This window comes from Carcharhinus amblyrhynchos, chromosome 19 (genome assembly GCF_965287045.1).
Source record: "Carcharhinus amblyrhynchos chromosome 19, sCarAmb.v2.hapA, whole genome shotgun sequence".
NCBI lineage: Eukaryota > Metazoa > Chordata > Chondrichthyes > Carcharhiniformes > Carcharhinidae > Carcharhinus > Carcharhinus amblyrhynchos.
Window position 1 is genome coordinate 49,384,087 of NC_137342.1, and position 27,502 is coordinate 49,411,588.

The following is a 27,502-nucleotide window of genomic DNA, read 5'->3' on the forward strand; positions in this document are numbered from 1 at the left end:
GCAATTAAAATCAAACAACAATACTGCATCGGTGAGTGTCAGCACCTCACTGGTTGGGTCACACATATCTCTATTGGAAACATTCTTGATGTTGTTTGCAGTAAACTATCACATCAAGAATTGACGTAGGGAGCAATCTGTATGCTCAAATCAAAGATCATCTCAAAATAAGTAAAGTGCATTCAAATTAGACTAAACATGCTGAGATTATTGTTAGAAAACACAAATTATTAACTAATCACGGTGATGGATACTGCAAGGGGAAAGGATGTTTATTGCAAACCCATAGCATCCTCTGCTGGTTACTCAAAGCCAAATCTCGACAATTTTACAGATTGGTTCTCTCTCCTTGCACAAGACGTCCTTTCACACACCAAACATCCTAGAAAGATGAAAGAAAAGAGGTGTTAGCATTGGTTCCCTTCAGAGCTGACTGTGAGGTAGCTTTGCGCTTTGGGATTATTATAGACACCATCCAATTGGGGCAGCACAGTAGCACAGTCGTTAGCACTGCTGCTTCACAGTGCCAGGGATCAGGGTTCAAATCCCAGCTTGGGTCACTGTCTGTGTGGACTCTGCATGTTCTCCCCATGTCTGCGTGGGTTTCCTCCGGATGCTCTGGTTTCCTCCCACATTCTGAGAGACGTGCTGATTAGGCGCATTGACCCAAACAGGCGCTGGACTGTGGTGACTAAGGGAATTTCACTGTAACTTCATTGCAGTGTTAATATAAGCCTTACTTGTGACTAATGAATAAACGTAACTTACAATTCCCTTTATCACGCAGTTTAAAGTTTATTTATTAGTGTCACAAGTAGGCTTACATTAACACTGCAATGAAGTTACTGTGAAAATCCCGTAGTCGCCACATTCCGGCACCTGTTCGGGTACACTGAGGGAGAATTTAGCACGGCCAATGCTCCTAACCAGAACATCTTTGGATTGTGGGAGGAAACCCGAGCACCTGGAGGAAACCCACACAGACACGGGGAGAATGTGCAAACTCCACAGAGGCAGTGATCCAAGCCGTGAACTGAACGCGGGTCACTGGCGCAGTGAGGCAGCAGTGCTAACCACTGTGTCACCCACCCACTGTGCTGACGCAAAAGGGTAGGGAGAGGATTTTTCTTTACACAAGTAGCAGACTCATCTTTTATTGTTATTCTGTTTCCTTCATTCTCCTTCAGTCTAACGTGGTTACTACTTTGAGCTAAGTCCCCCGATTTTCCCCTTCTCTCTCTAGAGAAGTAGGTTTGCCTCCTCATCACCAACGTCACTGCCCAGACCCTGTCAGTGAAGGGGCGAGAAACTGCAGCAACTGTGAACCTGCATCAAGAGCTTCGACACATCGGGCGAGATTCTCCGGTATCCAGGCTGCATGTTTTCTGCCAATGGGAGATGGCGCGGTGTTTGCTAGCGGTGGATTCTCTAGTCCCGCCTCTGTCAATGGGAATTCCCGCGGCTGAGAGTGCGCTGCAGCGGGGCTGGAGAATCCTGCCGGTGTGAATGAATTCCAGCCATAGCATTTGAAAAGTAGTAAAAGTCAACAAGGACAAAGGACATCTGCTGAGCAATCTCACTATACAAACAGTTTTAGGAGTGTGATTTATTCAGTGAGAGGCAGCTCAGGGAAGGTTCACTTGGCAGATTCCTGAGGTGGAGAGCTGCTTTACAGGAAAGGTTGAGTAGTTTGGGTTGACAGTCATCTGAGGGGTGATCTTACTGAAATATACAAGATCCTGAGTGGCTGAATGCTGAGAGGATGAACCTAGAACCTCAAAATAAGAGGTCTCCTTTTTAAGACATAGACGATGAGGAATTTCTTCTCCCAGAGAGTTCAGTCATTGGAATTCTCTTCCCCGGAGTGCAGTGGAGGTGGGGGTCATTGAATAAACTCAAGGCTGAGTTAGATAGATTATTGACAGGCAAGAGAGTTGAGGATTATGGGGAAGGGACAGGAAAATGAAGTTGAGATGACAGCTGGATCAGCCATGTTCTTATTGAATGGTGCAGCAGACTGGAGGGGCTGAATGGCCTGGGGGATTGCAGTAATTATATTCTGTCTATAGCGATTTTCTGTTCGATTTGTAAACATGATATAGTCCTTCTTTAGTCAATGTAATAGTGTCATATGCAGTGGTTTTGCCCAATAGGACTCTCCACAGCTGTGGTTGTGGAGTTACATCTCAAGAAATTCTGTAGAGTATTGATATTTGTTGACTGGTTAGCGATCCCATTGAGTATTTCCTCGATGTAACTACAGGAAGGGAATCCTTACAAATATGCCAGATGTTGCCTTGGTTTTCAGGATCATGTTAACATCTGCCACATAGAAATTTTTAAAATTGGTGCTTTCAAACGGTAGTCTAGTGAAGTAATTTACAGAAGAAATCACAACGTATCACAAGACTAGAAAGAACCTGTCGCCATTGTTTTTGCTTGCAGGATGGTGGCTGGGATTCTCCAGTCCTGCCGCAGTGAATGGAGATTTGGGCGAACGCCGAATTCTCCATTCTCGCTGGCAGCAAGCAACATCGGAGAATTCCGGCCAGCATATCATTTTGCAAAGACTGGAATTTTCCAGTCCTGCCAATATTGACCCCTCATGACAGGTCCCCGGCAGGACAGGCGAGTCACACAAAAACCCATGGACTGGAAGATCCTGACTGCGACCAATGGCCAAAATATAGTTTATTTTCTTAAAAAAAAACCTACCGCCATAGTTAGGTTGCTGTCAATGCCATACTTTGCACGTCCGATTTCAAGAAGCTCTTGCTCAATGTTTTCCTGGAGGGTGCCCTTTACATCAATGTAGTAGCAGTCAGAACTTGCATAGTGGCATGAGATTGCCTAGAAACCAGGAATGCAAACACAGAATACTGTGTGTGATAAACAAGTAAATGTAAAATCACGCAATGATAAAACAGATGAAGGTTCTCCAGTGTCGCCAGCCCATCTCACACAATTGTGTTACCTTATGTAGAATCATATCTTACACTACCCACCTCACCCAAAACTCTGAGATCTCCTCAGAGGGGCAACAAAACAGACCAATTTGGGAGGGAAGATTCTGGGAAATTTCTTTCTGGCTCATCAAACCAAGCCCCGGAGATCACCGGTGCTGGATTACCTGCCTGATCGACCATTTATAGGAGATGATCTCCATCCCAGCCAGACACATGACCAGCTCGCGCTTAAATTAACTCAGCGTCCACCCACCCACCGAGGGTCCAGCCTGCTCCAGAGGTTCTCTGGGAGAAGAATCATGTCCTGTCAGCCAACCTCCATCTGACCTTCAATCTGAAGATTAACAAAACTAGCAGGAGTTGTGTGATCCACTGGTGTTGGACCACAGCTGACTGGACTGGTGTTCAAAACTGAGCAGCCAATCAATCATATGTCCATCACGCACACTCAGAGCGTCCAGAATCACTGCCCATTCTCTGTCAAAAAAAGTTAGCAGGAAAACAGGCTTCTGATAACCACCTTCCATTCTTAGCTGCTTGGAGGTTCATAACACTGCTTCACTGAAACACCCTAACCGCTGTAAGGAGATGTTATTCAGTTCTCATGGAATGAAAGATGGAATTTCAGAATGCGATTCTCATTGCACTAATAAAGATTCCTGGATTCCACATAACAAGACGCAATTACTTATTCAATCCCTGTAAACTGGGGAGGGTAAAATGTTCCTTTGGAGAGACAGTACAGACTCAATGGGCCAAATGGCCTCTTACTGCACTGTCAGGATTCTATAAAACCACCAGACCTGAACAGAAGGCTTGACTTGTAAATCAGAATTTGTTTCATATAAATGCCAACAAATTCAGATAATCAAAATTGGGAGAATCACCAGCCCAAAGACTCAACTGTCAAGTGTATTTGAGAGTTTGGCAGGTCAGCAAGATTCCAGGTTTAATTTCAGGAGTTAGTTGATTTCACACAAGACGGTGGTGAAATATCTATCGATCAAATACGCAAAGCGTGTGAGAGATCGAATCTGTGCCCCTCATCACAAGCGATCTCTTACCTTTCGGAAGCCTTGAGTCCGATTTCTTCCTGATCCGTGGATGAGCAGGGGATGGAAGAATACAGTGTCACCCTTCTCCATCACAAGATAGACCCTGGGATGATCAGGGTCATAATCTCGCACGCCGTGATACATCTTATTCACACCATCCTGAAGATACAATGAGTGGGGAGACAGTATATTTACACTTACTGGCAACTTATCTTCAGCTAAAACGATAGAAAATCAGAAGATTTACAGTTTTGGTTGAAAGTTCAATGAGAAGAAAGCTTTCTGTTGAAAATCTAACATGAAGCAACTGAAGGAACAGCAATTTTTTGACAGTTGCAGAAATATTCATAATTCTTGCATCAAAAGTATTAAACTAACTTTTATTAGTATAGAATATTAAATTTTTATATAGAAATATAATAATGAATGAGGTTTATTTTATAATTAATATTGGAATCTAAAATTAATTTTTAAGTAGTGCCAGGGACCTGCTTTCAATTCCTGGCCTGGGTCACTGTCTGTGCGGAGTTTGCACATTCTCCCCGCGTCTGTGTGGATTTCCTCTGGGTGCTCCAGTTTCCTCCCACAGTCTGAAAGACATACTGGTTAGGTGCATTCTCCCTCAGTGTACAAGAACAGGTGCCGGAGTGTGGCGACTAGGGGATTTTCACAGTGACTTCATTGCAGTGTTAATGTAAGCCTACTTGTGACACTAACAAGCTAAATTAAAAAAAACTAGCTGTCTTGAAATGGTCTTATCAAACAGCAAACCAACAATATTTTATCTCAAAGGTAGGAAATCTCCAATTAAGTGATGCTAAGAATGGAGAAAGGATTGCCCAACAGAAAGTACTATACCCCTGGGTTAAGTAGTTGAAATGCTTTATTTTGTTGAGTGTCTGTCAATGTTCCATAGTTAGTCTCAAACATTGTATACTGAGTCTGTTTCTATAGGGTCTGCCTCCCACGCTGCTCAAATTTACCTCCTTGCGAACAAATTAAAAAGCTGTCCTCACCACCTCTAGGCAGCTCACTACTGGATGGACTTCCAGATCCAAGGAGGAAAGTAAAAACACAGAAAAAAATCCTTAACCCAGTACAAGTTTCCCATCCAAGCCACTCACCGTCCTGACTTGGAAATGTATCGCCGTTCCTTTGCAGTCACTGGATCAAAATCCTGGAATTCCCTTCCTAACGGCATTGTGAATCAAAAATGTTTCGATCTGTACGTGTTTTTAAAAAAAATCATCCTATGCTGTGGTAGAATAATTCAATTTCTACAGCATGTGGACTGTAGCGATTCAAGAAGGCAGCTCACCACCACCTTCTCAAGGGCAATGAGGGATGGGCAATAAATGCTGAGCCAGCCAGCGACACTCACTTCCCACGAATGAAGAAACAAAAATCCCAAAGTTTTCCCAGCTCCTTCAGATGGCTGCAGTGAAACTTGGGCGATATATTCTTGGAGAAATTAAGGAGCACAAGTTGCAGTTTGAAGACTGACAATCTCGGGAAGCTCTGGCTGTGTTTCGGATTTGGAGCTGGTTAGACGGCTGGTGAAGGGATCAGATTAACACCATCAGCACGGGGTTCAATCCCCATCTGAGCTGAGGCAGACTCCGGGCTTACCTCCGCACCCTACCTAGGGTAACAATCACAGGCACTTTGTTGTGGTTGGGTGAACAACCCAAGGACCAACCTTCAGGCAGAGAACTCAAAGAGAATAAGATGACGACTCTCGTATTAGCCATTTGGGTGGCATGGTGACACAGGTTAGCATGACTGCCTCGCAGCGTCAGGGATCCGGGTTCAATTCCCCACTTGGGTGATTGTGTGGAGCCTGCACATTCTCCCCATGTTTGAGTGGGTTTCCTCTGGGTGCTCCAGTTTCCTCCCACACTCCAAAGATTGGCGTATTGGATGGATCATAGAATCAGAAAAACCCTACAGTGCAGAAAGAGGCCACTGGGCCCATCGAGTCTGCACCGACCACAATCCCACTCAGGCCCTACCTCCATATCCCTACAAAGTTACCTGCTAATCCCTGCAACCCATGCACCTCAGGACACTAAGGGGTAATTTTTTAGCATGGCCAATCGACCTGACCCGCACATCTTTGGACTGTGGGAGGAAACCGGACCATCCGGAGAAAACCCATGCAGACACGAGGAGAATGTGCAAACTCCACACAGACAGTGACCCAAGCTGGGAATCGAACCCAGGTCCCTGTGAAGCAGCAGTGCTACCCACTGTGCTACCGTGCCACCCCAAATCAGTATGGAGAATGTGGCCGTGCTAAATTTCCCCTTAATGTCAGAGGGAGTTGCAGGGTAAATATGTGAGGTTAAGGGGTTAGGGCCTGGGTGGGATTGTTGTCAGTACAGACCCCATGGGCTGAATGGCCTCACTCGGCACAGTAGGGATTCTACGATTCAATGACATAAGGGCTTCAACTGGGCCACAGGTGGACAGCCAGCCAACGCTTCCTCTGCTACTTGTAAAATAACCATGCGGCAGGACTTGTCACTGGTGGCACTGCGGGATATTTTACCGTTATATAAATTAAAATACTGAGGATGCTGGAATTCTGAAATTACATAAAATAGTGCTGGAAAACTCGACAGGTCTGTTAGCATCTGTAAAGGTAAAAACTGAGTTAACGTCTCGAGTCCAATGTGGCTATTTCTCAGAACAAGAAATTCTAAACACTCTGAGCTTTCTGATAAGGAGTTATATCCTACTGGAAACATTAACGCTGTTTCTCTCTCTCCTGCAGATGCTGCCAGACCTGCTGAGATCCAGCACTTTCTGGTTTTATACCCTATTTTACAGATTCATCAGCCTGTTTCTACACCTCCCAGTGACCAATAAAATCTGGGATTCAGCCTGATCTGGCCATTGTCATGTTCCTGACCAATGGTAACAGGCTGTTTCTGGTGAAATATTAACATTCCCAATCACACACTTTCACATCTTTAGAACCTGTTCTTTTTAAGAATTAAGGCATTGGGCTGAAATAATTAAACTTTTAAAAGTTTAAAGCAAAACAAAAAATGAAGGAGGTTCTAACAATATTTTGCTGTATTTGTATGTTCTTAGAATAAAATAGAACAGAACAGAATAGGATAGAATATCAAACAGAATACCAGAAGTGCAGAGTGGGCCATTCAGCCCATCGAGTCTGCACCAACTCTCTGAAAGGACATCCCACCCAGATCCTCTCCCCCACCCTGGAACCCTGCATATTTGCCTACTAATTCACCTGACCTACACACTAAGGGGCAAATTATCATGGTCAATCAACCAAAACTGCACATCTTTGGACTGTGGGAGGAACACAGTAAAAAGTCTGACAACACCAGGTTTTAGTCGAACCTATTTATTTGATAATATACTCACAAGCTTTCGGGTTAGCCCCTTCGTCAGGTGAATGGAGAGTTCTGGCCTCAGACAGAGCATATAAAGCACAGACAGTTTAGAGATTACTGATTAGAATGCGAATCCTTACACCTAACCTGCTGTTCAAGACCTGAAGTGGCTGATAATGTGAGTGGAAGGAGCACTGATCACAGTTTAAAGAGATGTGTATTGTCTCCAGACAGCACAGTAAGTGAGGTTTTGCAAACCCAGGCAAGTCACAGGGATTACAGATAGTGCGACATGAACCCAAGATCCCTGTTGAGACCGTCCTCATGTGTGCGGAACTTGGCTATCAGTCTCTGTTCAGCGACTCTGCGCTGTCGTGTGTCGTGAAGGCCACCTTGGAGAATGCTTACCCGAAGGTCAGAGGCTGAATGCCCGTGACCACTGAAGTGTTCGCCAACAGGAAGGGGTAAGCATTCTCCAAGGCGGCCTTCACGACACACGACAGCGCAGAGTCGCTGAACAGAGACTGATAGCCAAGTTCTGCACACATGAGGACAGTCTCAACAGGGATCTTGGGTTCATGTCGCACTATCTGTAACCCCCGTGACTTGCCTGGGTTTGCAAAACCTCACTTACTGTACTGTCTGGAGACAATACACATCTCTTTAAACTGTGATCAGTGCTCCTTCCACTCACATTATAGAACATAGAACATAGAACATAGAACATTACAGCGCGGAACAGGCCCTTCGGCCCACAATGTTGCGCCGACCAGTCTTATTTTTAAAAAAAAACATTGACCCACTAATCTAAACCACTCCTTTTTCGTCCATAAACCTATCCACCAATCTCTTAAACGCCCCCAAACTAGGCGCATTTACAACTGCAGCAGGCAGGGCATTCCAGTCCCTCACCACCCTCTGGGTAAAGAACCTACCCCTGACATCCGTCCTATAACTACCCCCCCTTAATTTAAAGCCATGCCCCCTCGTGCTAGATTTCTCCATCCGAGGAAACAGGCTATCACCATCCACCCTATCTAAACCTCTAATCATCTTATATGTTTCTATAAGATCCCCTCTTAGCCGCCTTCTTTCCAGTGAAAACAACCCCAAATCCCTCAGTCTCTCCTCATAGGACCTCCCCTGCATACCAGGCAACATCCTGGTAAACCTCCTCTGCACCCTCTCCAAAGCCTCCACATCCTTCCTGTAATGTGGGGACCAGAACTGCACACAGTACTCCAAGTGCGGCCGCACCAGAGTTGTGTACAGTTGCAACATGACGCTGCGACTCCTAAATTCAATCCCCCTACCAATAAACGCCAAACATATAAGAACATAAGAACATAAGAACATAAGAAATAGGAGCAGGAGTAGGCCATCTAGCCCTTCGAGCCTGCCCCGCCATTCAATAAGATCATGGCTGATCTGTCGTGGCTCAGTTCCACTTTCCCGCCCTCTCCCCATAACCCTTAATCCCTTCTCTTATCAAAAACCCATCAACCCGCTTCTTAAAAATATTTAGCGAGGCAGCCTCCACCACTTCAACGGGCAGAGAATTCCAGAGATTCACCACCCTTTGAGTGAAGAAGTTCCTCCTCAACTCCGTTCTAAACCGCCTCCCCTTTATCTTGAGGCTGTGCCTCCTAGTCCTACTGTCTTTTTTGAGCGGGAAGAGTCTCTCCACCTCTATCCTATCCATCCCATTCATCATCTTATACGTCTCAATGAGATCTCCCCTCATTCTTCTAAACTCTAACAAGTACAAGCCTAGTTTATTCAGCCTCTCCTCATAGCTCAATCCCCTCAACTCCGGTATCAGCCTAGTAAACCTCCTCTGCACTCCCTCCAGGGCCAAAATATCCTTGCGCAGGTGCGGCGCCCAAAACTGCACACAGTACTCCAGCTGCGGCCTCACCAATGCCCTATACAGCTGCAGCAAGACCTCCCTACTTTTATATTCAATCCCCCTCGCTATGAAGGCCAGCATCCCATTCGCCTTCCTGACCACCTGCTGCACCTGCAAGCTGGGTTTTTGCGATTCATGCACAAGGACCCCGAGGTCCCTCTGCACCGTCGCCTGCTGCAGTTTTTCGCCACGTAAGTAATAGTCCTTCCTACCATTCTTCCTACCAAAGTGGACCACCTCACACTTGCCAACATTAAATTCCATTTGCCATTTCCTGGCCCATTCGCCCAGCCTATCTAGATCCTTCTGCAGACTCTCCACACCCTCCGCACAATTTGCCGTTCCCCCAATCTTGGTGTCATCAGCAAATTTCGACACCCTACACTCGGTTCCCTCCTCCAGATCATCTATATAAATGGTAAATAGCTGAGGCCCCAGCACCGACCCCTGGGGCACCCCACTAGTCACCATCCGCCAATCCGAATAGCACCCATTGACCCCCACTCTCTGCCTCCTATTTGACAACCAATCCTCTATCCACGCTAACACCCTACCCCGAACTCCATGTCCCCTGACCTTCTGCAATAACCTCTTGTGAGGTAGCTTGTCAAACGCCTTCTGAAAATCCAGAAAGACCACATCCACCGGCTCTCCTCTATCCACCGCCCTAGACACATCCTCATAGAACTCCAGTAAATTTGTCAGACACGACTTCCCTTTAATGAAACCGTGTTGCGTCCGCCCTATCAAGCAATTCCCTTCAAGATGCCTCGCAATTTCCTGCTTAATGATGGATTCTAACATTTTACCTACCACAGACGTTAAACTAACCGGCCTATAATTCCCCGCCTTTTGCCTGGCACCCTTCTTAAACAACGGCGTAACATTAGCCGTTTTCCAATCTTCCGGCACTTCCCCGGAATCCAGCGACGTCTGGAAAATAACCACCAAGGCATCCACTATCACCTCCGCCATTTCTTTCAGAACCCTCGGATGCATTCCATCCGGTCCTGGGGACTTGTCCACAATCAGCCCCTCCAGTCTGTCGAGCACCACCTCTCTAGTAACAGTAATGTCATTAAGACCCTCCATTCCTACCACCTTTCCATCGCTAACACCCGGCAAATTATTCACGTCCTCCTCCGTGAAGACAGAAACAAAAAAGTTATTCAAGACCTTCGCCATATCCCCATCCCCTACCACTAGCTCCCCTTTCTCATCCTCTAAAGGACCAACGTTCACCCTAGCCAGCCTCTTCCTTTTTATATATTTATAAAAACTCTTGCTATCCTTTTTTATATTAAGTGCTAGCCCAGCCTCATAGCTTCTCCTACCCTCCTTTATCAACTTCTTTGTCAATCTTTGTTGACATTTAAACCTTTCCCAATCCTCTTCTCGCCCACTGCTCTTAGCTACTCTAAATTCCTCCGCTTTTAATTTAACACTTTCCTTCATCAGCCACTTCAGGTCTTGAACAGCAGGTTAGGTGTAAGGATTCGCATTCTAATCAGTAATCTCTAAACTGTCTGTGCTTTATATGCTCTGTCTGAGGCCAGAACTCTCCATTCACCTGACGAAGGGGCTAACCCGAAAGCTTGCGAGTATATTATCAAATAAATAGGTTGGACTAAAACCTGGTGTTGTCAGACTTTTTACTGTGTTTACGCCAGTCCAACGCCGGCATACCCACATCTGTGGGAGGAAACCAGAGCACCTGGAGGAAACCCACGCAGACACGGGGAGAATGTGCAAACTCCACACAGTGACCTAAGGCTGGAATTGAACCCAGATCCCTGGTGATGTGAGGCAGCAGTGCTAACCACTGTGCTGCTCATATGCTACCTTACTATACAACAACAGACTGTGGTATCATAGTCAATATCTGTCACATCACCATGCAGTGTGTCCAGTCTCAGGTTGTTTTATCCACATTCCTCTTTGTGAGCTTCCTTGACTCAGTTTCAGCCCAGTGTGATTTTCTTCATGTGTCACGCATTTGCAAAACTGTTACTTCTTTTTATATAGATGAAAGATTGCCACGCTGGCAGCTTTGTAGCCGAATACATACCTTCCACTCTGGGTAGTCATGCTGTTTCATTCTGCCCTTGTGTGTCCCTGGCAGCACAACGAGGCACCCGTTGTTACGGTCCACCCTTTCCATGGCAGTCCAGGCACACACAATCTGATCAGCCGGCCTGAAGGGGAAGTAATGAAGATCCTGGTGCAGAGGATGCCGGGATGTCTTCTTCCCTGCAAACACACACGTACTGGGGTCATTTCTACATTGCTGACAAACTTTCATTATCCCTCTTGTACTCTGAGATTCCCCGCATACGCTGAGCACTCGCACTGTTACTGAGATATGGGGAAAAGGATTGAGAACATTTAATAATAACTTAAGCAAGTGTCAGCTCACTGTAACATAATGCACTGTAACATACTGGCCTGCAGCTACAATCAGAAAATTGAAAATAATTCTACAGACAGAGAACAGTATTAAGGTAAGGAATTTTAGCAGTTCAATGCCTCAACAGATTTGCAGCTGGAAATTTTCCTGCTTATGATAATGGAAGAACAAGTAAATTACTGTGGAAAAGTGGCTGTCTCACACAATGGGTACAATCAGTTTTAAATATACATTTTTACTATTCATTCGTGGGATATGGGCATTGCTGGCTGGCCAGCATTTATCCCCCATCCCTTGTTGCCCAAGGGCAGTTGAGAGTCAACCACATTGCTGTGGCTCTGGAGTCACATGTAGGCCAGACCAGGTAAGGGTGGCAGATTTCCTTCCCTAAAGTTCATTAAGCAGTCTCCAACACCAGATTAAAGTGCAATTTGGTAGCTCAAGCTTTTGGAGCACTGCCCCTTCATCAGGTGAGTGCAGGATTTGTTTCATAAACAGGGCATATATAGACACAAACTCAATTACAAAATAATGGTTGAAGTGCGAGTCTTTACAGGTAATCAAGTCTTAAAGATACAGACAATGTGAGTGGAGAGAGGGTTAAGTACAGGTTAAAGAGACGTGTATTGTCTCCAGCCAGGACAGTTAGTGAGATTTTACAAGCCCAGGCAAGTCGCGGGGGTTACAGATAGTGTGACAGGAACCCAAGATCACAGGTTGAGACCATCCTCGTGTGTGCAGAACTTGGCTATTAGTTTCTGCTTGGCAATTCCACGTTGTTGTGTGTCTTGAAGACTGCCTTGGACATTTGTGGACCAAATGGGTTTCTCCAACAACCAACAAGGGTTTCATAGTCATCAGTAGATTCTTCAGGTATTTTTTATTGAATTCAAATTCCACCATCTGCTGTGGCGGGATTCGAACCCAGGTGCCCAGAACACTGGCTGAGTCTCTGTACATTCAGCATTTCTCTTTCTTACCTGCATCAGGGGGCTTGTTGATCAGCATGGAGTGCATTGCCATGATGTTAGGGCCAGTAAAACACTCCACATACTTCAAAATCTAAAAGCAAAACCATATTAAACTGAGGAGGAACTTCATCTAAAAGACACATTATACAGGTCACATTCAATCAGCTTCCAAGCGATTCCACTGGTAATTTAAGGAATTAGAAAAATGCTTCAAGTTAAAAAAACAAAGGGTATAGCAGTAAACAGGCTGAGATTGGATTTTGCTGATTATCCCACACATAATGAATGGACTGACGGGAATATAGAAATTTCAACTCAATCACAGGGAAAATCTTAGAATTCATTATCAAAGATGTTACGGCACGGTACTTAGAAAGGTTTAAGGCAACCAAGCAGAGTCAACATGGTTTTGTGAAAGGAGATCAAGTTTAACCAATTTACTGGAGCTCTTTGGAGGAGTCACATGTGCTGTGGATAAAGGTGGATGTACTGTGCTTAGATTTCCAGAAGGCATTTGACATTAAAGGTTACTGCAGAAAAAAGAAGCTCATGGTGTAATGGGGGAACATATTGGCACAGACTGAAGATTAGCTCGCTGGCCAGTAGCTGGGAGTAGGCTTAAATGGGTCTTTTTTTTTAATCAGCAAGATATAATGAGCAGTGTGTCACGGATCTGTACGGGAGCTTCAACTTATAATTTATATAAATGATTTAGATCAAGGAACTGAAGGTGTGATTGCTAAACTTGCTGATGACACAAAGATGCGTATGAAAGCAAGTTGCAAAGAGAGCATAATGAGGGTACAAAGGGACATGGATAGGTGAAGTGAGTGAGAAAGCATCTGGCAAATGCAGTATAATGTGGGAAAATACAAAGTTGTTACATTTTAGGAGGGAGAATAAAAAGGCATATTGTCTAAATGCTGAGAGATTACAGAGCCCTGAGATTCAGCAGGATCTGTGTATCATAGTGCATGAGTGAAAGGCTAGTACGCAGATAATTATAAAAGCTATTGTTTATTGCCAGGGGAATTGATTACAAAAGGAGGTTATGCTTCAATTGTACAGGGTACCAGGGTTTTTTATTCATTCATGTGGCTATAGTTGGCTAGACTGGTGTACCCCTACTTGCCCTCAAGAGGGAAGGACTACTTCTGGACTACTGTGTACAGTACTGGTCTCCTATTTAAGGAGAGGTGTAAATGAGTTAGGAGCAATCCAGAGAAGGTTTATCAGACTAATACGTGGAATGGGTGGATTGTCTTATGAGGACTGGTTGAACAAGCTAGGCTTGTATCCACTAGTTCATAGAAACCTTACAGTGCAGAAGGAGGTTGTTTGACCCATCGAGTCTGCACTGAACACAAGACCCTATCCTGTAACCTCACATACTTACCCTGCTAACCCCCTGACACTACGAACAATTTAGCAAGGCCAATCAACCTAACCTGCATATCTTTGGACTGTGGGAGGAAACCAGAGCACCCGGAGGAAACCCACGCAGACACTGGGAGAATGTCCAAACTCTGCTCAGACAATGACCCGAGGCTGGAACTGAACCCAGGTCCCTCGCATCGAGAAGCAGCAGTGCTAACCACTGTGCCACCGTGCTCCCACCAGACAACTTTTTCCCAGGGTGGAAGAGTCAATTACGAGCCAACACAGGTTTAAGGTGCGAGAGGCAATGTTTAAAGGAGATGTACGAGGCAAGTTTTTCACAGAGAGGGTGCTGGGTGCCTGGAACTCACTGCTGGGGGAGGTAGTGGATGTAGATGCAATAACGAGTTTTAAGGGATGTCTTGACAAATACATGAATAGGATGGGAATAGAGGGGTATGGTCCCCAGAAGGGTAGGGGGTTTTAGTTAAGTCGGGCAGCATGGTCGGCCCAGGCTTGGAGGGGCCGAAGGGCCTGTTCCTGAGCTGTAATTTTCTTTGTTCTTTTGTTCTCCAGTGTGAATAGGCTCCACGCCCTGAAATGAAATGATATTCATGTTGTTGGCTTTTGCAATGCACAGAGTGTGGGAGATTCTAGTCTGATTTACTCCAGTTTTCAGGCAAATGCAACACTTTGAATCTTTCTGGGAGAATTCCGTCCAACATCTTGAATGAGTTTAACCTCAGTGTTTCCTTATATATACGTATATATTTATACACACACAATATATATATGTACATACAGACATATCTTTCATTTACATATGTTAAACATATTCTTTATATTTAGCTCTGAATCCTTGTCTCTCACCTCTGGCAAGCAGCAGTATTTAAAGAGAACTTCATTTTTCTCAAAATTTTGGATCTTAGAAACTGCCTGTTGATCATCAACGTTTTTGGATTTATTGATGGCAATGTCCTTCATTATCATTAACATCGGAACGTCAACTTCCCTCCGACAGATCCGCTCAAACTCATCCCTATAACAAAGGACAAAACAATCTTCATTCTAGAGTCTCAGCTCAGTGTGATAAAGGTGCTGCTTAAATGGGAAAGTTCTTTCCTTAAGTTGTAACAACTTACTTGAAGAGTTTAATATTTTCATCAGAGACCAGCTTCTTAATAAGAAGGAATCCATTTTCCTCATAAAACTGCCTCTGCTCCGGGGTGAGAAGCTGGTTTTCCAAAGTGTAGCTAGGTATAAAGGATCATTTCAAATAAGAAAACTGAACGCAATTGATTTTTATAAGACAAAATTCACACTTTAACAACATTGTTTTATGTCGGTGCCCCTTCCTCCCCCATGATCTGATACTGAATATTCTATCCTGTCGTTACTCTGGAATGATCCAGCCGTGTTCCAGGGGTACTGGCTGACTAGTGCAGCAATGATATATTCCAATTTTACTGAAAGAAGGGAGCATTTCAAGAGGCATAGAGATACAGGAGTGAAATATACACCCTTCCTCAGGATTCTCTTCAACAGCGGGTATAATCTGTGTTGCTAACGAATTCAGTGAAGAAAAAATCAATTTCAAAAGCAAGCTTGCCAACAGCAGGAGTTAAAACTCCAAAGGTCAGCGCAACATTTCGACAGGTTCACTAAACAGACTGCTGGGAGCTCTGGGCTGACATGGTGGAAACACAGTAAAAAGTCTGACAACACCAGGTTTTAGTCCAACCTATTTATTTGATAATAATAATAATAGGTTGGACTAAAACCTGGTGTTGTCAGACTTTTTACTGTGTTTACGCCAGTCCAACGCCGGCATACCCACATCCTGACATGGTGGCCCAGTGGTTGGCACTGCTGCCTCACAGTGCAAAGGGCCTGGGTTCGATTCCAGCCTTAGCGGAAACTGTGTGGATTTTGCATATTCTCCCCATGTCTGCATGGGTTTCCTCCAGGTGTTCCAGTTTCCTCACACACTCCAAATATATGCGAGTTAGGTGGATTAGAACGAAGAAAAGTACAGCACAGGTACAGGCCCTTCGACCCTCCAAGTCTGTGCCGATCACGATGCCCCAACCAAACTAAAAACAAACCTTCTGCTGTTCCGTGGTCCCTATCTCTCTATTCCCTCCCTATTCATGCAACCATCCAGATGCCCCTTAAATGTGGCCATGCCCCTGAGTGTCAGGAGGACCAGCAGGGTAAATACATGGAATTATGGGAATAGGGCCTGAGTGGGATAGTTGTTGGTGCAGACTTGATGGGCCGAATGGCTTCCTTCTGCACTTAGCGATTCTATAATCCTCGGAGTCAGTGCAGGCACCTCATTAAACTGCTCAACACATTCTGTAAAACCTCATCAATCGCTTTCTTCCCCCAGACATTAACCAATTAGATCAAATCTCAGCAGCAAACATAACACTCCTTCACTGGATAACGATTTTTTTTGCCTGTAACAGCAGCCTAATAAGATTGCAAAAGAGTGTGTCGCAGCGTTCCCAGAACACAACCCCTTACACCAGAAGGTTTCAATTTGTTCACATCAAACTTACACTAATTTCTTTAGATTTCTACAATATTTTATACCATAACCAATCAAAGTACATCTTTAGAATATTACAAGCCACACTGATTAAAATCAGCAATTAGGAATAAACGCTACCAGACCTTTCAAGGCCAATGAAATGGAAGGTACTGCAGTTCTCACCAGCCTTTGCATGCATCAAAGCCACTGAGGTTTAGCCAAACCAATCCACAAATCATTATTGTTCATGTCAATTTGCTGTAAATTTGTTTTAATAAAGCTTTGACAACGAGTCATCCAGGCCCGAAACATCAGCTCTTTTCTCTCCTTACAGATACTGCCAGACCTGCTGAGATTTTCCAGCGTTTTCTCTTTTGGTTTCAGATTCTGGCATTCGCTGTATTTTGCTTTTACCTTAATGAACCTCGGTGCCATTTTGGATTGTTATTTTAACATTGTTATTTCTTTTGCTGAAATATTCTGTTAAAATGGTGAGAATTGATAACATTTTGGGGGAAATTGCCTGGAGAAGTGAAGTGCAATTAAAATGCTCTTAGGAATCACTGTCCTTTAGTGACTGTTGTTTCAACTGTGGAATATGCAGCACAGAAAGAGACCACTAGGCCCAATACATCCATACGGACAACCTTCAAACTAACTTCCCCGTACTGCTGCAAGTGTGTGGGTGTGGGTGTGGGTGTGGGTGTGGGTATGGGTGTGTGTGTGTGTGTGTGGGTGTGGGTGTGGGTGTGTGGGGTGGGGGTTGGTTTAGCTGAACATAAGAAATAGGAGCAGGAGTAGGCCACCTAGCCCCCTGAGCCTGCCCCGCCATTCAGTAAGATCATGGCTGATCTGAAAGTGGTTCAGTTCCATTTACCCACCGGCTCCCCATAACCCTTAATTCCCTTATTGATCAGAAATCTATCTACTTATGACTTAAACATATTTAACAAGGTAGCCGCCACTGCTTCAATGGGCAGAGAATTCCAAAGTTCACTACCCTCTGAGAGAAGAAGTTCCTCCTCAATTCTGTTCTAAATTGACTTCCCCTTATTTTGAGGCTGTGCCCTCTAGTTCTTGTTTCCTTTCTAAGTGGAAATAATTACTCTACCTCTATCCTATCTAGCCCCTTCATTATCTTATATGTCTCTATAAGATCTCCCTTCAGCCTTCTAAACTCCAACGAGTACAGGCCCAATCTACTCAATCTCTCCTCATAAGCTAACCCCCTCATTTCGGGCATCAACCTGGTGAACCTTCTCTGTACTCCCTCCAAGGCCAATATATCCTTTTGCAAATCAGGGGACCAAAATTGCACACAGTAATCCAGTTGCGGCCTCACCAGTACCTTGTACAATTGCAGCAAGACCTCCCTGCCTTTATATTCCAGTTTGTGATGCAGGACAAAGCCAACAATACAGGTTCAATTCCTATACCGGCGGAGGTTATTCATGAAGGATCTGTCTTCTCAACACCCTGAGATGTGGAAACCCTAAGATTAAATCAGCACCAGTCAGCTCTTCCCTCTGAAGGGGACAGTAGTCTATGGTCATCTGAGACATTGGTGACTTTATGACTGTTCATGAAGACTTTCCCATGTCAAGTCCCTCAGTGACAACTTCAGCCGTCACTCTTTCAAAACAATTAAGTTTTAAGTTTGCTTATTAGTGTCACAGTAGGCTGATACTAACATTGCAATGAAGTTACTGTGAAAATCCCCTAGTATAGTTAATCAAAAAGCCAGTCCAATATTTAATTATAACTGTATTAAAATTGTCATGTCATTATTCTTTGACTTTTTGTAACAATTTAACACGGTAAAGTCAAATCTACATCAAATTGATTTTTTTGGGGGGTGTGGAGACAGCGAGTTAAAGTTTATGTTGATTGAGGCAGATTTAAAGAAGATAATATTTGGACAAGAGTTCATGACACTCTACATTCCTGCCTTGTGTAACATCCATCTGAATTCAAATGCCAAGAATCTGAAATGAGAGCAGAAAATGGTGCAAACATTCAGCAGATCAGTTAGTATCTGTGCAGCAAACTTTCCGAAGTTAATACGTCTGCACTTGAAATGTTAATTTAACTGTATTCTCCACTGGTGCTAAATACCTTATTGAATAATTGCAGCATCTCCTGGTTTTGTTATTGATTATTTTGTATCTTTTACCCCAGCCTCATGCTCAAACGGACAACTGTTCAGTGGAGAGTGCAGGAGGACATGTCAGGAGCAACGCCAGGCATATCAAGAAACGAGGTGTCCACTTGGTGAAGCTACAACACAGGACGACTTGCATGCCAAATCAGCAAGAAATAGACAGAGCTAAGTGACTCTACAAGCAATGGATCAAGTCTAATCTCTGCAATCCTGCCACATCCAGTTGTGAATGGATGGACAATGGTGGACAATAAAATATCCCCATCCTCAGTGATGGAGAAGTTCAGCTCATCAGTGCAAAAGAGAAAGCTGAAACACCCACAATAATCTTCAGCCAGCAGTGCCAAGTGGATGATCCATCTCGACTTCCTCCAGAAGTCCCCAGCATCACAGTTGTCAGTCCTCAGCTAATTTAATTCACCCCTAAGTTATATCAAGAAATGGCTGAAGACACTGGATACTGCATATTGGGTGACTGCCTGTGTGGAGTTTGCACATTCTCCCCGTGTCTGTGTGGTATTTCTTCCTGATGCTCCGGTTTCCTTCCACAGTCCAAAGTTGTGTGGACTGTCCGTGGGAAATTCCCCCTTAGTGTCCCAAGATGCAGGAGGTTACGATGATAGGGGTGGGGGTGGGCCTGGGTAAGATACTCTGTCAGAGAGTTGGTGCAGACGCGATGGGCTATAGAGATTTTATGATTCTATAATATGAAATGTTTAGAATCCTTGGGAAGAGTTTGCTGCATTCCAGAATTAGACTGAAGTTTAAATTGTTCCCTCTATGACTCAGAGAGGGACTGATGAACATTAAGTTAACATTTTGTTTAAAAAGCTAATTATTACCCTTGAATTTTTGTGTGTATTTAGTAAGTAATTAAAGTAGAGCAATCAGAAGCTTTTTCCCAGGGTGGAAGAGTCAATTATGAGGGGGCACAGGTTTAAAGTGCGAGGGGCAAGGTTGAAAGGAGATGTACGAGGCAGATTTTTTACACAGAGACTGGTGGGTGCCTGGAACTCGCTGCCAGGGGAGGCAGTCAAAGTAGATACGATGGTGACTTTAAGGGGCATCTGGACAAATACATGAATAGGATGGGAATGGAGGGATATGGTCCCGGAAAGTATAGGAGGGTTTTAGTTCAGTTGGGCAGCATGGTCGGTGCAGGCTTGGAGGGCCGAATGGCCTGTTCCTGAGCTGTAATTTTCTTTGTTCTCAAAGTGCAAACCCAGCAAGTTCTTACACCGGAAAGGCTAAAGGTGAGATGGTGGTTGGTGGACGGATGGAAATGGACCAGCAAGTTCTGAAAACGAGGAACTTAAGAGTCTGAATTTGCTGGCTAGTGGCGTGAACAAGAATGGTGCTGAAACCGGCAGGATTCGGCTCTTTACTTACCGCAACCTTCCTGGGTAAGCGTGTGCAGCAACTTCACCTGATGTGGGAAAGGATGTCTGAAATATGGATAAAGTAAATCAGCTTTCACAATGTGATTCTGTTTGTTTGGTGCATTTAATGCAAATAAAAACAGAACTTTTCCTTGATGTAAGAAAGCAAATGTATTATTTCCACAGCAAGCTGTGATGTGGAATATGCCGCCTGAGAGAGTGGCGAAGCAGGTTCAATAACAAAAGGGGATAATTAGCTGAAGGGGAACATGATGGAAAGCACGGGGGGGAAAGATCAAGGGGATGGGATTAGATGGCAGTTTTTTCAGAGTGCTAGCACATACATGATGGGCCCAAGGACCTCCTCCTGTATCATTCTGTAATGAGGTTTTTTTAATCCTACTGGGATAGTAAAGTTACAATCAGCAAGTAACTTAGAATTAGAGACACTCCAGTTACATATTTACTTCCATCCTGAATTCGACGACACAATTTCCTTAGCATCAGCCGGGAGAGACATGGGGGTAGAAATTGGACACTCTGGTAATTTACAACAATTTTTAGATTTGATTTGATTTATTTGATTTATTATTGTCACATGTATTAACAAACAGTGAAAAATATTGTTTCTTGCCGACATGTAAATAAAGCATACCGTTCATAGAGAAGGAAAGGAGAGAGTGCAGAATGTAATGTTACAGTCATAGCTAGGATGTAGAGAAAGGTCAATTTAGTGTGAGGTAGGTCCATTCAAAAGTCTGATGGCAGCAGGGAAGAAGCTGTTCTTGAGTCGGTCGGTATGTGACCTCAGACCTTTGTATCTTTTTCCCGACAGAAGAAGGTGGAAGAGGTAATGTCCAGGGTGCATGGGGTCCTTAATTACGCTGGCTGCTTTGTCAAGGCAGCGGAAAGTATAGACAGAGTCAATGGATGGAAGGCTGGTGCGCGTGATGGATTGGTCTACATTCACGACCTTTTGTAGTTTCTTGCAGTCTAGGTCACAGCAGGAGCCCATACCAAGCTGTGATACAACCAGAAAAAATGCTTTTTATGGTGCATCTGTAAAATTCAGTGAGAGTCATAGCTGACACACCGAATTTCCTTTTCTGAGAAAGGAAAGGCGTTAGTGGGCTTTCTTAACTAGTGTCAGCATGGGGGAACCAGGACAGGTTGTTTGTGATCTGGACACCTAAAAACTTGAATTTCTGGACCCTTTCTACTTCGTCCCTGTTGATGTAGACGGGGGCATGTTCTCCTTTACGCTTTCTGAAGTCGATGACAATCTCCTTCATTTTGTTGACATTGAGGGAGAGATTATTGCTGTTTCATATTCAACCAGCACCCACACCTCACCTGTTCAATGTATAAGAAAAGCCAAAGGCCCAATTTCACTTTGACTTTAGGTACATGTGTTTGGGTGTATGTTAAGATTGTGCCACCATTTTGTTCCAGAAACAAGAGGGCCAAAACTGGTGCTGGTATAATGTTAGTGTCACAGGACTAGCAATCCAGAGACCCAGGCCAAAGCTATCAGGACCAAGATTCAAATCCTCAGCCTGGCAGCTAGTAGAATTTGAATTCAATAAATAAATCTGGAATTGAAAACTAGTGACCGTAACAAGTAGCATCAATTATGAAAAACCCATCTGGTTCACTAATCCCCTTTACAGAAGGAAATCTGCCATCCTTACCTGGTCTGGCGTACATCTGATTCTAGATCATGGCCATGTGGGTGACTCTTAACTGCTCTCTGAAATATTCTGTTCAAGGGCCATTAGGAATGGACAACAAATGCTGCCCTTGCCAGTGACATCCACACCCCATGAATGAAGAGAAAAAAAAAGCCCTAGATCATTCTCATGACTACCAGAGGATTGGAGAGACAAATAAGCCCAAAGCTCTATGAGGAAGTAAAGACACGAAGCTGATTAGATTTGTAGTCTCAATGCAAATTCTTTTGAAGAAACTTGCATTCATATATTACTCCTCAGAACCTCAGGATGTCTCAAATCCAGGAAAGTACTTTTGAAATAAAAATTATTGTCCTAATATAAGAAACATGGCAACTAACTTGCACACTGCATAAACAGCGATAGGATAATGGCCAGATTAGAGTCTGCTGCAGCCAAGTTGGTTGGTAGCATCTCTGCTGAGTCAGAAGTTTATTGGTTCAAGACCCACTTCAGGATTTGAGCATAAGATCAGCGCAGTGCAGCACTGCATTGTTAGAGGTGCCATCTTAAGAGTCAAAGAGTAATTTACGGCACACAAGTATATTCCAGAGATGTTAAATTGAGACCATGTGATTGTTATGGGATCTTGCTGTGCACAAATGCTGCATTGTTTTCACATTACAACAGTGCTTTCCACTTCAAAAGCATTCACCAGCCACAACATAAGCCCTGGGGGCAGGAGAGGCACTGTAGCTGGGTAATAATTAAAAAATAATAATTTAACTTGAGGGATCATTCTTGAGAGAGCTTAACTCACTTTAAAACAATCTCAGGGGATCTTTAACATTCATCTGGGTGTGGGGTGGACATTGGGTTTTATTGCCTGCACCTCCAATAAAAAAATGCAACATAGAACAAATCGAGTGGCAAACTACTGTAAAAAAAAATCAAAGCTAAATGTACTTTATCTGAATGCATGAAGCATTTGCAACAAAATAGATGAGTTGATAGCACAGGTTGCAGTATTTGAGTATGCTGTATTAGCTATTACAGAAACATAGTGACTAGGACTGGGTGCTCAACATTCCAGAATATATAATAGTTCAAAAGAACAGGCCAAAGGGGAAAGGAGGTGGGGTAGCGCTGTTAATCCAGGAAGGTTTTAGAGCAATGCTGAGTCATGACATAAAGGTAGCGGATAGTGATACAGAATCGATTTAGGTTGAAATCACGAATAGCAGGGAAAGGAATACAAGAGTGGGAATGGTCCACAAAATGTAACCACCCAAGAAGTCAGAGCACAAATGCGGAAATACCAAGAACATGTTCGAAGGAAACTGCAATTATCACAGGAGATTTTAATCTGCACGCTGATTGGACAAACCAAACTGGTAAGGGTAGTGTAGAAGAAGAATTTGTGGAGTGTATCAAGGGTTGCTTTTTTTGAACAGTCCATTTCGAGTCTGCCCAGGAGTAGGCTATTTTAGATTTAGTTTTGTGTAATCCTAGAGTCATAGAGATTTACAGCATGGCCTAACTTGTCCATGCAGCCCTTTCTTTTAAATCCCTCAACTAATCCCAGTTGCCCATATCCCTCTATACCCATTGGACTCACGTAACTATCTAAATGCTTTTTAAAAGACAAAACTGTACCCACCTCTACTACTACCTCTGGCAGCCTGTTCCAGACACTCACCACCCTCTGTATGAAAAATTTGCCCCTCTGGACACTTTTGTATCTCCCCCCTCTCGCCTTAAACTTGTTTTTAGATCCCCTAGCTGATCTGTGCCCTTCATTATTTTATCGACCTCTATAAGATCACCCCTCAACCTCCTACGCTCCAGTGGAAAAAGTCCCAGTCTATCCAGCTTCTCCTTACAACTCAATCCATCGAGTCCTGGTAGTAAGGAAGGATTAATAAGGGATGTAATGAAGAAGGATTAATAAGCGATCTTGTGGCTAAGGATTTCCTAGGAGGATGTAGCCACAATAGAATAGAATTCCAGATATGGCTGGAGGGTGAACACCATAGGTCTATAACCAGTGTCTTCAACTTAAATAAGGACAATTATAATGGTATGAGGGAGGAGTTGTCTAAGACAAAACTGGGTAAACAAACTAAGGTACAGGTCAATAGATGAGCAGTGGCAGATAGTCAAAGAGCTGGTCCCAAATGCTCAGCAGGGGTTTATCCCAATCACAAAAAGAGAGATTTTATGAGAAAGAGGCAAAATCCATGGTTAGCACAGGAGATCAAGGTTAATGTTAAATTGAAAAGCAGGATACACAAAGTGGCAAGGGATAGTGGGAGAACCAGAGGACTGGGAAGCTTGTAAGATCCAGCAGCAAAAGACTAAAAAGCTCATAAGAAGGGAGAGAAAAATTGCATGCAGCATAGAAACAAACAGAGTTTCTTTGGATATATAAATAGGAAGCAGGCAGCTGAGATAAATGTGGAACCTCTACTGAGTGAGGTGGGTGATTGATAACAGCAAACAAAGAAATGGCAGATATGCTAAATAATTTGTTTTGCATCAGTTTTTGCCATGGAAAATATTGCAAATATCCCTAAGATATCAAATGGGCGGATTTCAAATAGCATGGTAGAGCTTACGATAATCCCAATCATAAGGAATAGAGTATTAGAGAAATTCAACAGGTTAAAGTTGGACAAGTTGCCAGGACCCGATAAACTGCACACTGGGGTTTTAATGGAAGCCGCTGCAGAGATATTGGATGAATTGGTTAAAACTTATTGTAATTCCAAATTCCAGGATGTACCAGGAAGATTGGAAAACAGCCAATGTGACGCCTTTGTTCAAAAAGGGAGATAGATAGAAGGCAGAGAATTATGGGCCAGTTAGTTTAACACCTATTATTGGTTGATGCTGCAGTCAATAATCAAAGAGGAAATAGCTAATCATTTAGAAAAGGTGAATATAATCAAACCTAGTCAACATGGTTTTATGAAAGGTAAATCATGTTTGACAAATTTGCTCAAATTCTTTGAGGATGTAACAGAGAAAATAGAGGGGAATCTGTAGATATAGTGTATTTAAATTTCCAAAAGGCATTTGACAAAATTCCACATAAGGGCTGGTCCATAAAGTATAAGCCCATGAAATTGGAGGAAGTGTGTCAGCATGGATTAAAACTGTCACATAGAAAACAGAGTTGGAATAAGTGGATCCTTTTCAGAGTGGAAATACGTAATTAGTGGAGCTCCGCAGGGATCAGTTCTTGGCCCACAATTGTTCACTGTTTACATGAATAACCCGGAAGAAGGAACAGAATGTAAAGTTTACAAATTTGCCAATAATACAAAGATAGGTGGAAGGGCAGGTTGTGATAACAATATCTTGGGATATAAATAGATTGGGTTTCTGGCTGAAAATTTGGCAAATGGAGTTTAATGTGGGGAAGTATGAGCTCATACATTTTGTTAGGGGGAATCAAAAGGCAGATTATTATCTACATGGAAAGAGAGTGAATGTAGTACAGAGGAATCTAGATGTTCTAGTACATGAAATCACAAAAAAGCTAGCAAGCAGGTTAAACAAGTAGCTATGAAGGCAAATGGCATTTTGGCCCACACTCAACCCTGGAACACCTGGATTAAAAATATCCTTATGTCAGATTCCTATTTGTTCAACTATGGCTGTAACACTACATTCTACACCCTCTCCTTTCTCCTACGTACTCTATGAATGGTATTTGAGAAAGGATATACTGGCACTGGAGGGAGTGCAGGGGAGATTCAGTAGTTGATTATGGAGTTGAGAGGGTTGGCTTCTAAGGAGACTGGGGATATATTCATTGCAATTCAGAAGAATGAGGGAGGGGGTCTTATAGAAACGTATAAGATTATGAAAGGAACAGATAAGAGAAATAGGCAACTTGTTTCCACTGGTGGGCAAAACTAGAACTATGGGGCATAGCCTCAAAATAAGGGGTAGCAGAATTAGGACTGAGTTGAGGAGGAAGTTTTTCATCCAAAGGGTTGTAAATCTGTGGAATTCCCTGCCCAGTGAAGCAGTTGAGGCTACCTCGTTGAATGACTTTAAGGCGAGGATAGATAAATCTTTGAACAGTAAAGGAATTAAGGGTTATGGTGAGGGGGCGGGTAAGTGGAGCTGAGTCCACGAAAATATCTGCTATGATCTTATTGAATAGCAGAGCTGGCTTGAGAGGCCAAATGACCCACTCCTGCTCCTAGTTCTTATGCTTTGTCTGTAAAAGCTCACAACACATGTGACAATAATAAAAACAAAATCAGAAAGTGTTTAAAGTGGTTGTGGATAAATATTTGCTACACTGGGCAATAGAAGGAGTTGGAAAAATGACACAGAAAAGAAGCAGAAGCTGGCAGAGACCAGCCAGGATGGGGTTAAACTCAGGAAGTGAGAACACTGCTTGTTACAACCACAGACTCTCAGTCTGACTGCGAGCCAGGGTTTTATTTAAGGCTGTGTCGGGTTGGGAAACGGCGCTTAAAAAAGAAACACGCCGCAAATCGCAACACGTCTCCTTGTAACATTTCCCCAAACAAAACCTGCTCGGTATCAGATTCACTGGGGGGAGGGTTTTCTGTTTGAGTAATGTCTATCCCAGAGGGATATCGGCACCAACACTGCGCTGTTAGAGTGTGGGAAAGGGGAACGGGGGAGGCGCCTCGGCACAAACACGGATTCTCATTGCGGGCAGGGCGGAATCCCAGCAACAAAAGGATACAACTCCCGAGCTCAGATGTTGCAGAACCACTTTGAGGCGAGTCAGAGCAGCCATCGCGGAGACACAGCACTGAGTCAGCACAGGAACCACCTCCCTCAGTCCACGCCTATTGAACTTCAGCTCCCTCCTATTGGTATAGCTTGAAAGCCTCTTCATTGCAAAATGCCATTGACCTTCGGACTGGCTGGGAAAGTCTGCCAAACAAACCCTTTCGCTTTATAACTCAACATTGATAAACTCAGAACTTTAACAGCTCTGACAAAGGGTCATCCGGACTCGAAACAGCTCTTTTCTCTCCTGACAGACGCTGCCAGATCTGCTGAGATTTTCCAGCATTTTCTCTTTTAGTTATAAACTCACAACCGGGATTTACAATGCATTTCATAGGATCGTAGAATCCCCACACTGCAGAAGGAGGCCACTCAGCCCATCGAGTCTCCAACAGAATATCCCACTCACCCTTTCCTGTAACCCCGTGTATTTATCGCACTAATCCCCTTAACCTACACATCTTGGGACACTAAAGGGGTAATTTAGCATGGCCAATTCTCCTTAGGGGAGGAACCCGGAGCACTCGGAGGAAACCCACACCGGCATGAGGAGAGCGTGCAAACTCCACACAGTCAGTGACCCAAGGGGAACACATGTCCCTGTTTAAAAAAGGTGGCAGACAAAAGGCAGGGAATTATAGGCCGGTTAGTTTAACGTCAGTAGTTGGAAAAATGCTTGAATCCGTCATCAAAGAAATAGCGAGGCACCTAGAAAGGAATGGTTTGATAGAGCAGACGCAGCACAGATTCGTTAAGGGGAAGTCGTGTTTGACAAATTTATTGGATTTCTATGAGGATGTGACTAGTGCGGTAGACAGAGGGGAACCGGTGGAGGTGGTGTTTCTAGATTTTCAAAAGGCATTTGATAAGGTGCCTCATAAAAGGTTGCTTCAGAAGGTTAGGGGGCATGGAGTTGGG

The 27,502-nt window shown here is 43.8% G+C and overlaps 1 protein-coding gene across 1 annotated transcript; it reads right to left on the reverse strand.

The window, feature by feature from the left end:
- Positions 1–249: 249 nt before the first annotated feature.
- phyh (phytanoyl-CoA 2-hydroxylase) lies at positions 250–26,633 on the reverse strand. The gene is made up of 9 exons (XM_080207749.1): positions 26,535–26,633; positions 20,140–20,195; positions 15,196–15,306; positions 14,924–15,092; positions 12,686–12,767; positions 11,367–11,548; positions 4,031–4,180; positions 2,716–2,850; positions 250–382 (listed from the first exon to the last, which is right to left on the reverse strand). The coding sequence occupies exons 1-9, from the start codon at positions 26,586–26,588 to the stop codon at positions 329–331; spliced, it is 993 nt and encodes a 330-aa protein (XP_080063875.1). The 5' UTR covers positions 26,589–26,633; the 3' UTR covers positions 250–328.
- Positions 26,634–27,502: the final 869 nt, after the last annotated feature.

What these genes read in the sequence shown, in the direction of transcription:
- phyh (XM_080207749.1), bottom strand. Translation starts at nt 26,588, where the DNA reads ATGGCTGCTCTGACTCGCCTCAAAGTGGTTCTGCAACATCTGAGCTCG. An exon ending in AATACTGCTGCTTGCCAGAG is followed by an intron (nt 12,768 to 14,923) that starts GTGAGAGACAAG and finishes TTTTGCTTTTAG; the next exon opens with ATTTTGAAGTATGTGGAGTG. An exon ending in CAACAAGCCCCCTGATGCAG is followed by an intron (nt 11,549 to 12,685) that starts GTAAGAAAGAGA and finishes GTGTGTTTGCAG; the next exon opens with GGAAGAAGACATCCCGGCAT.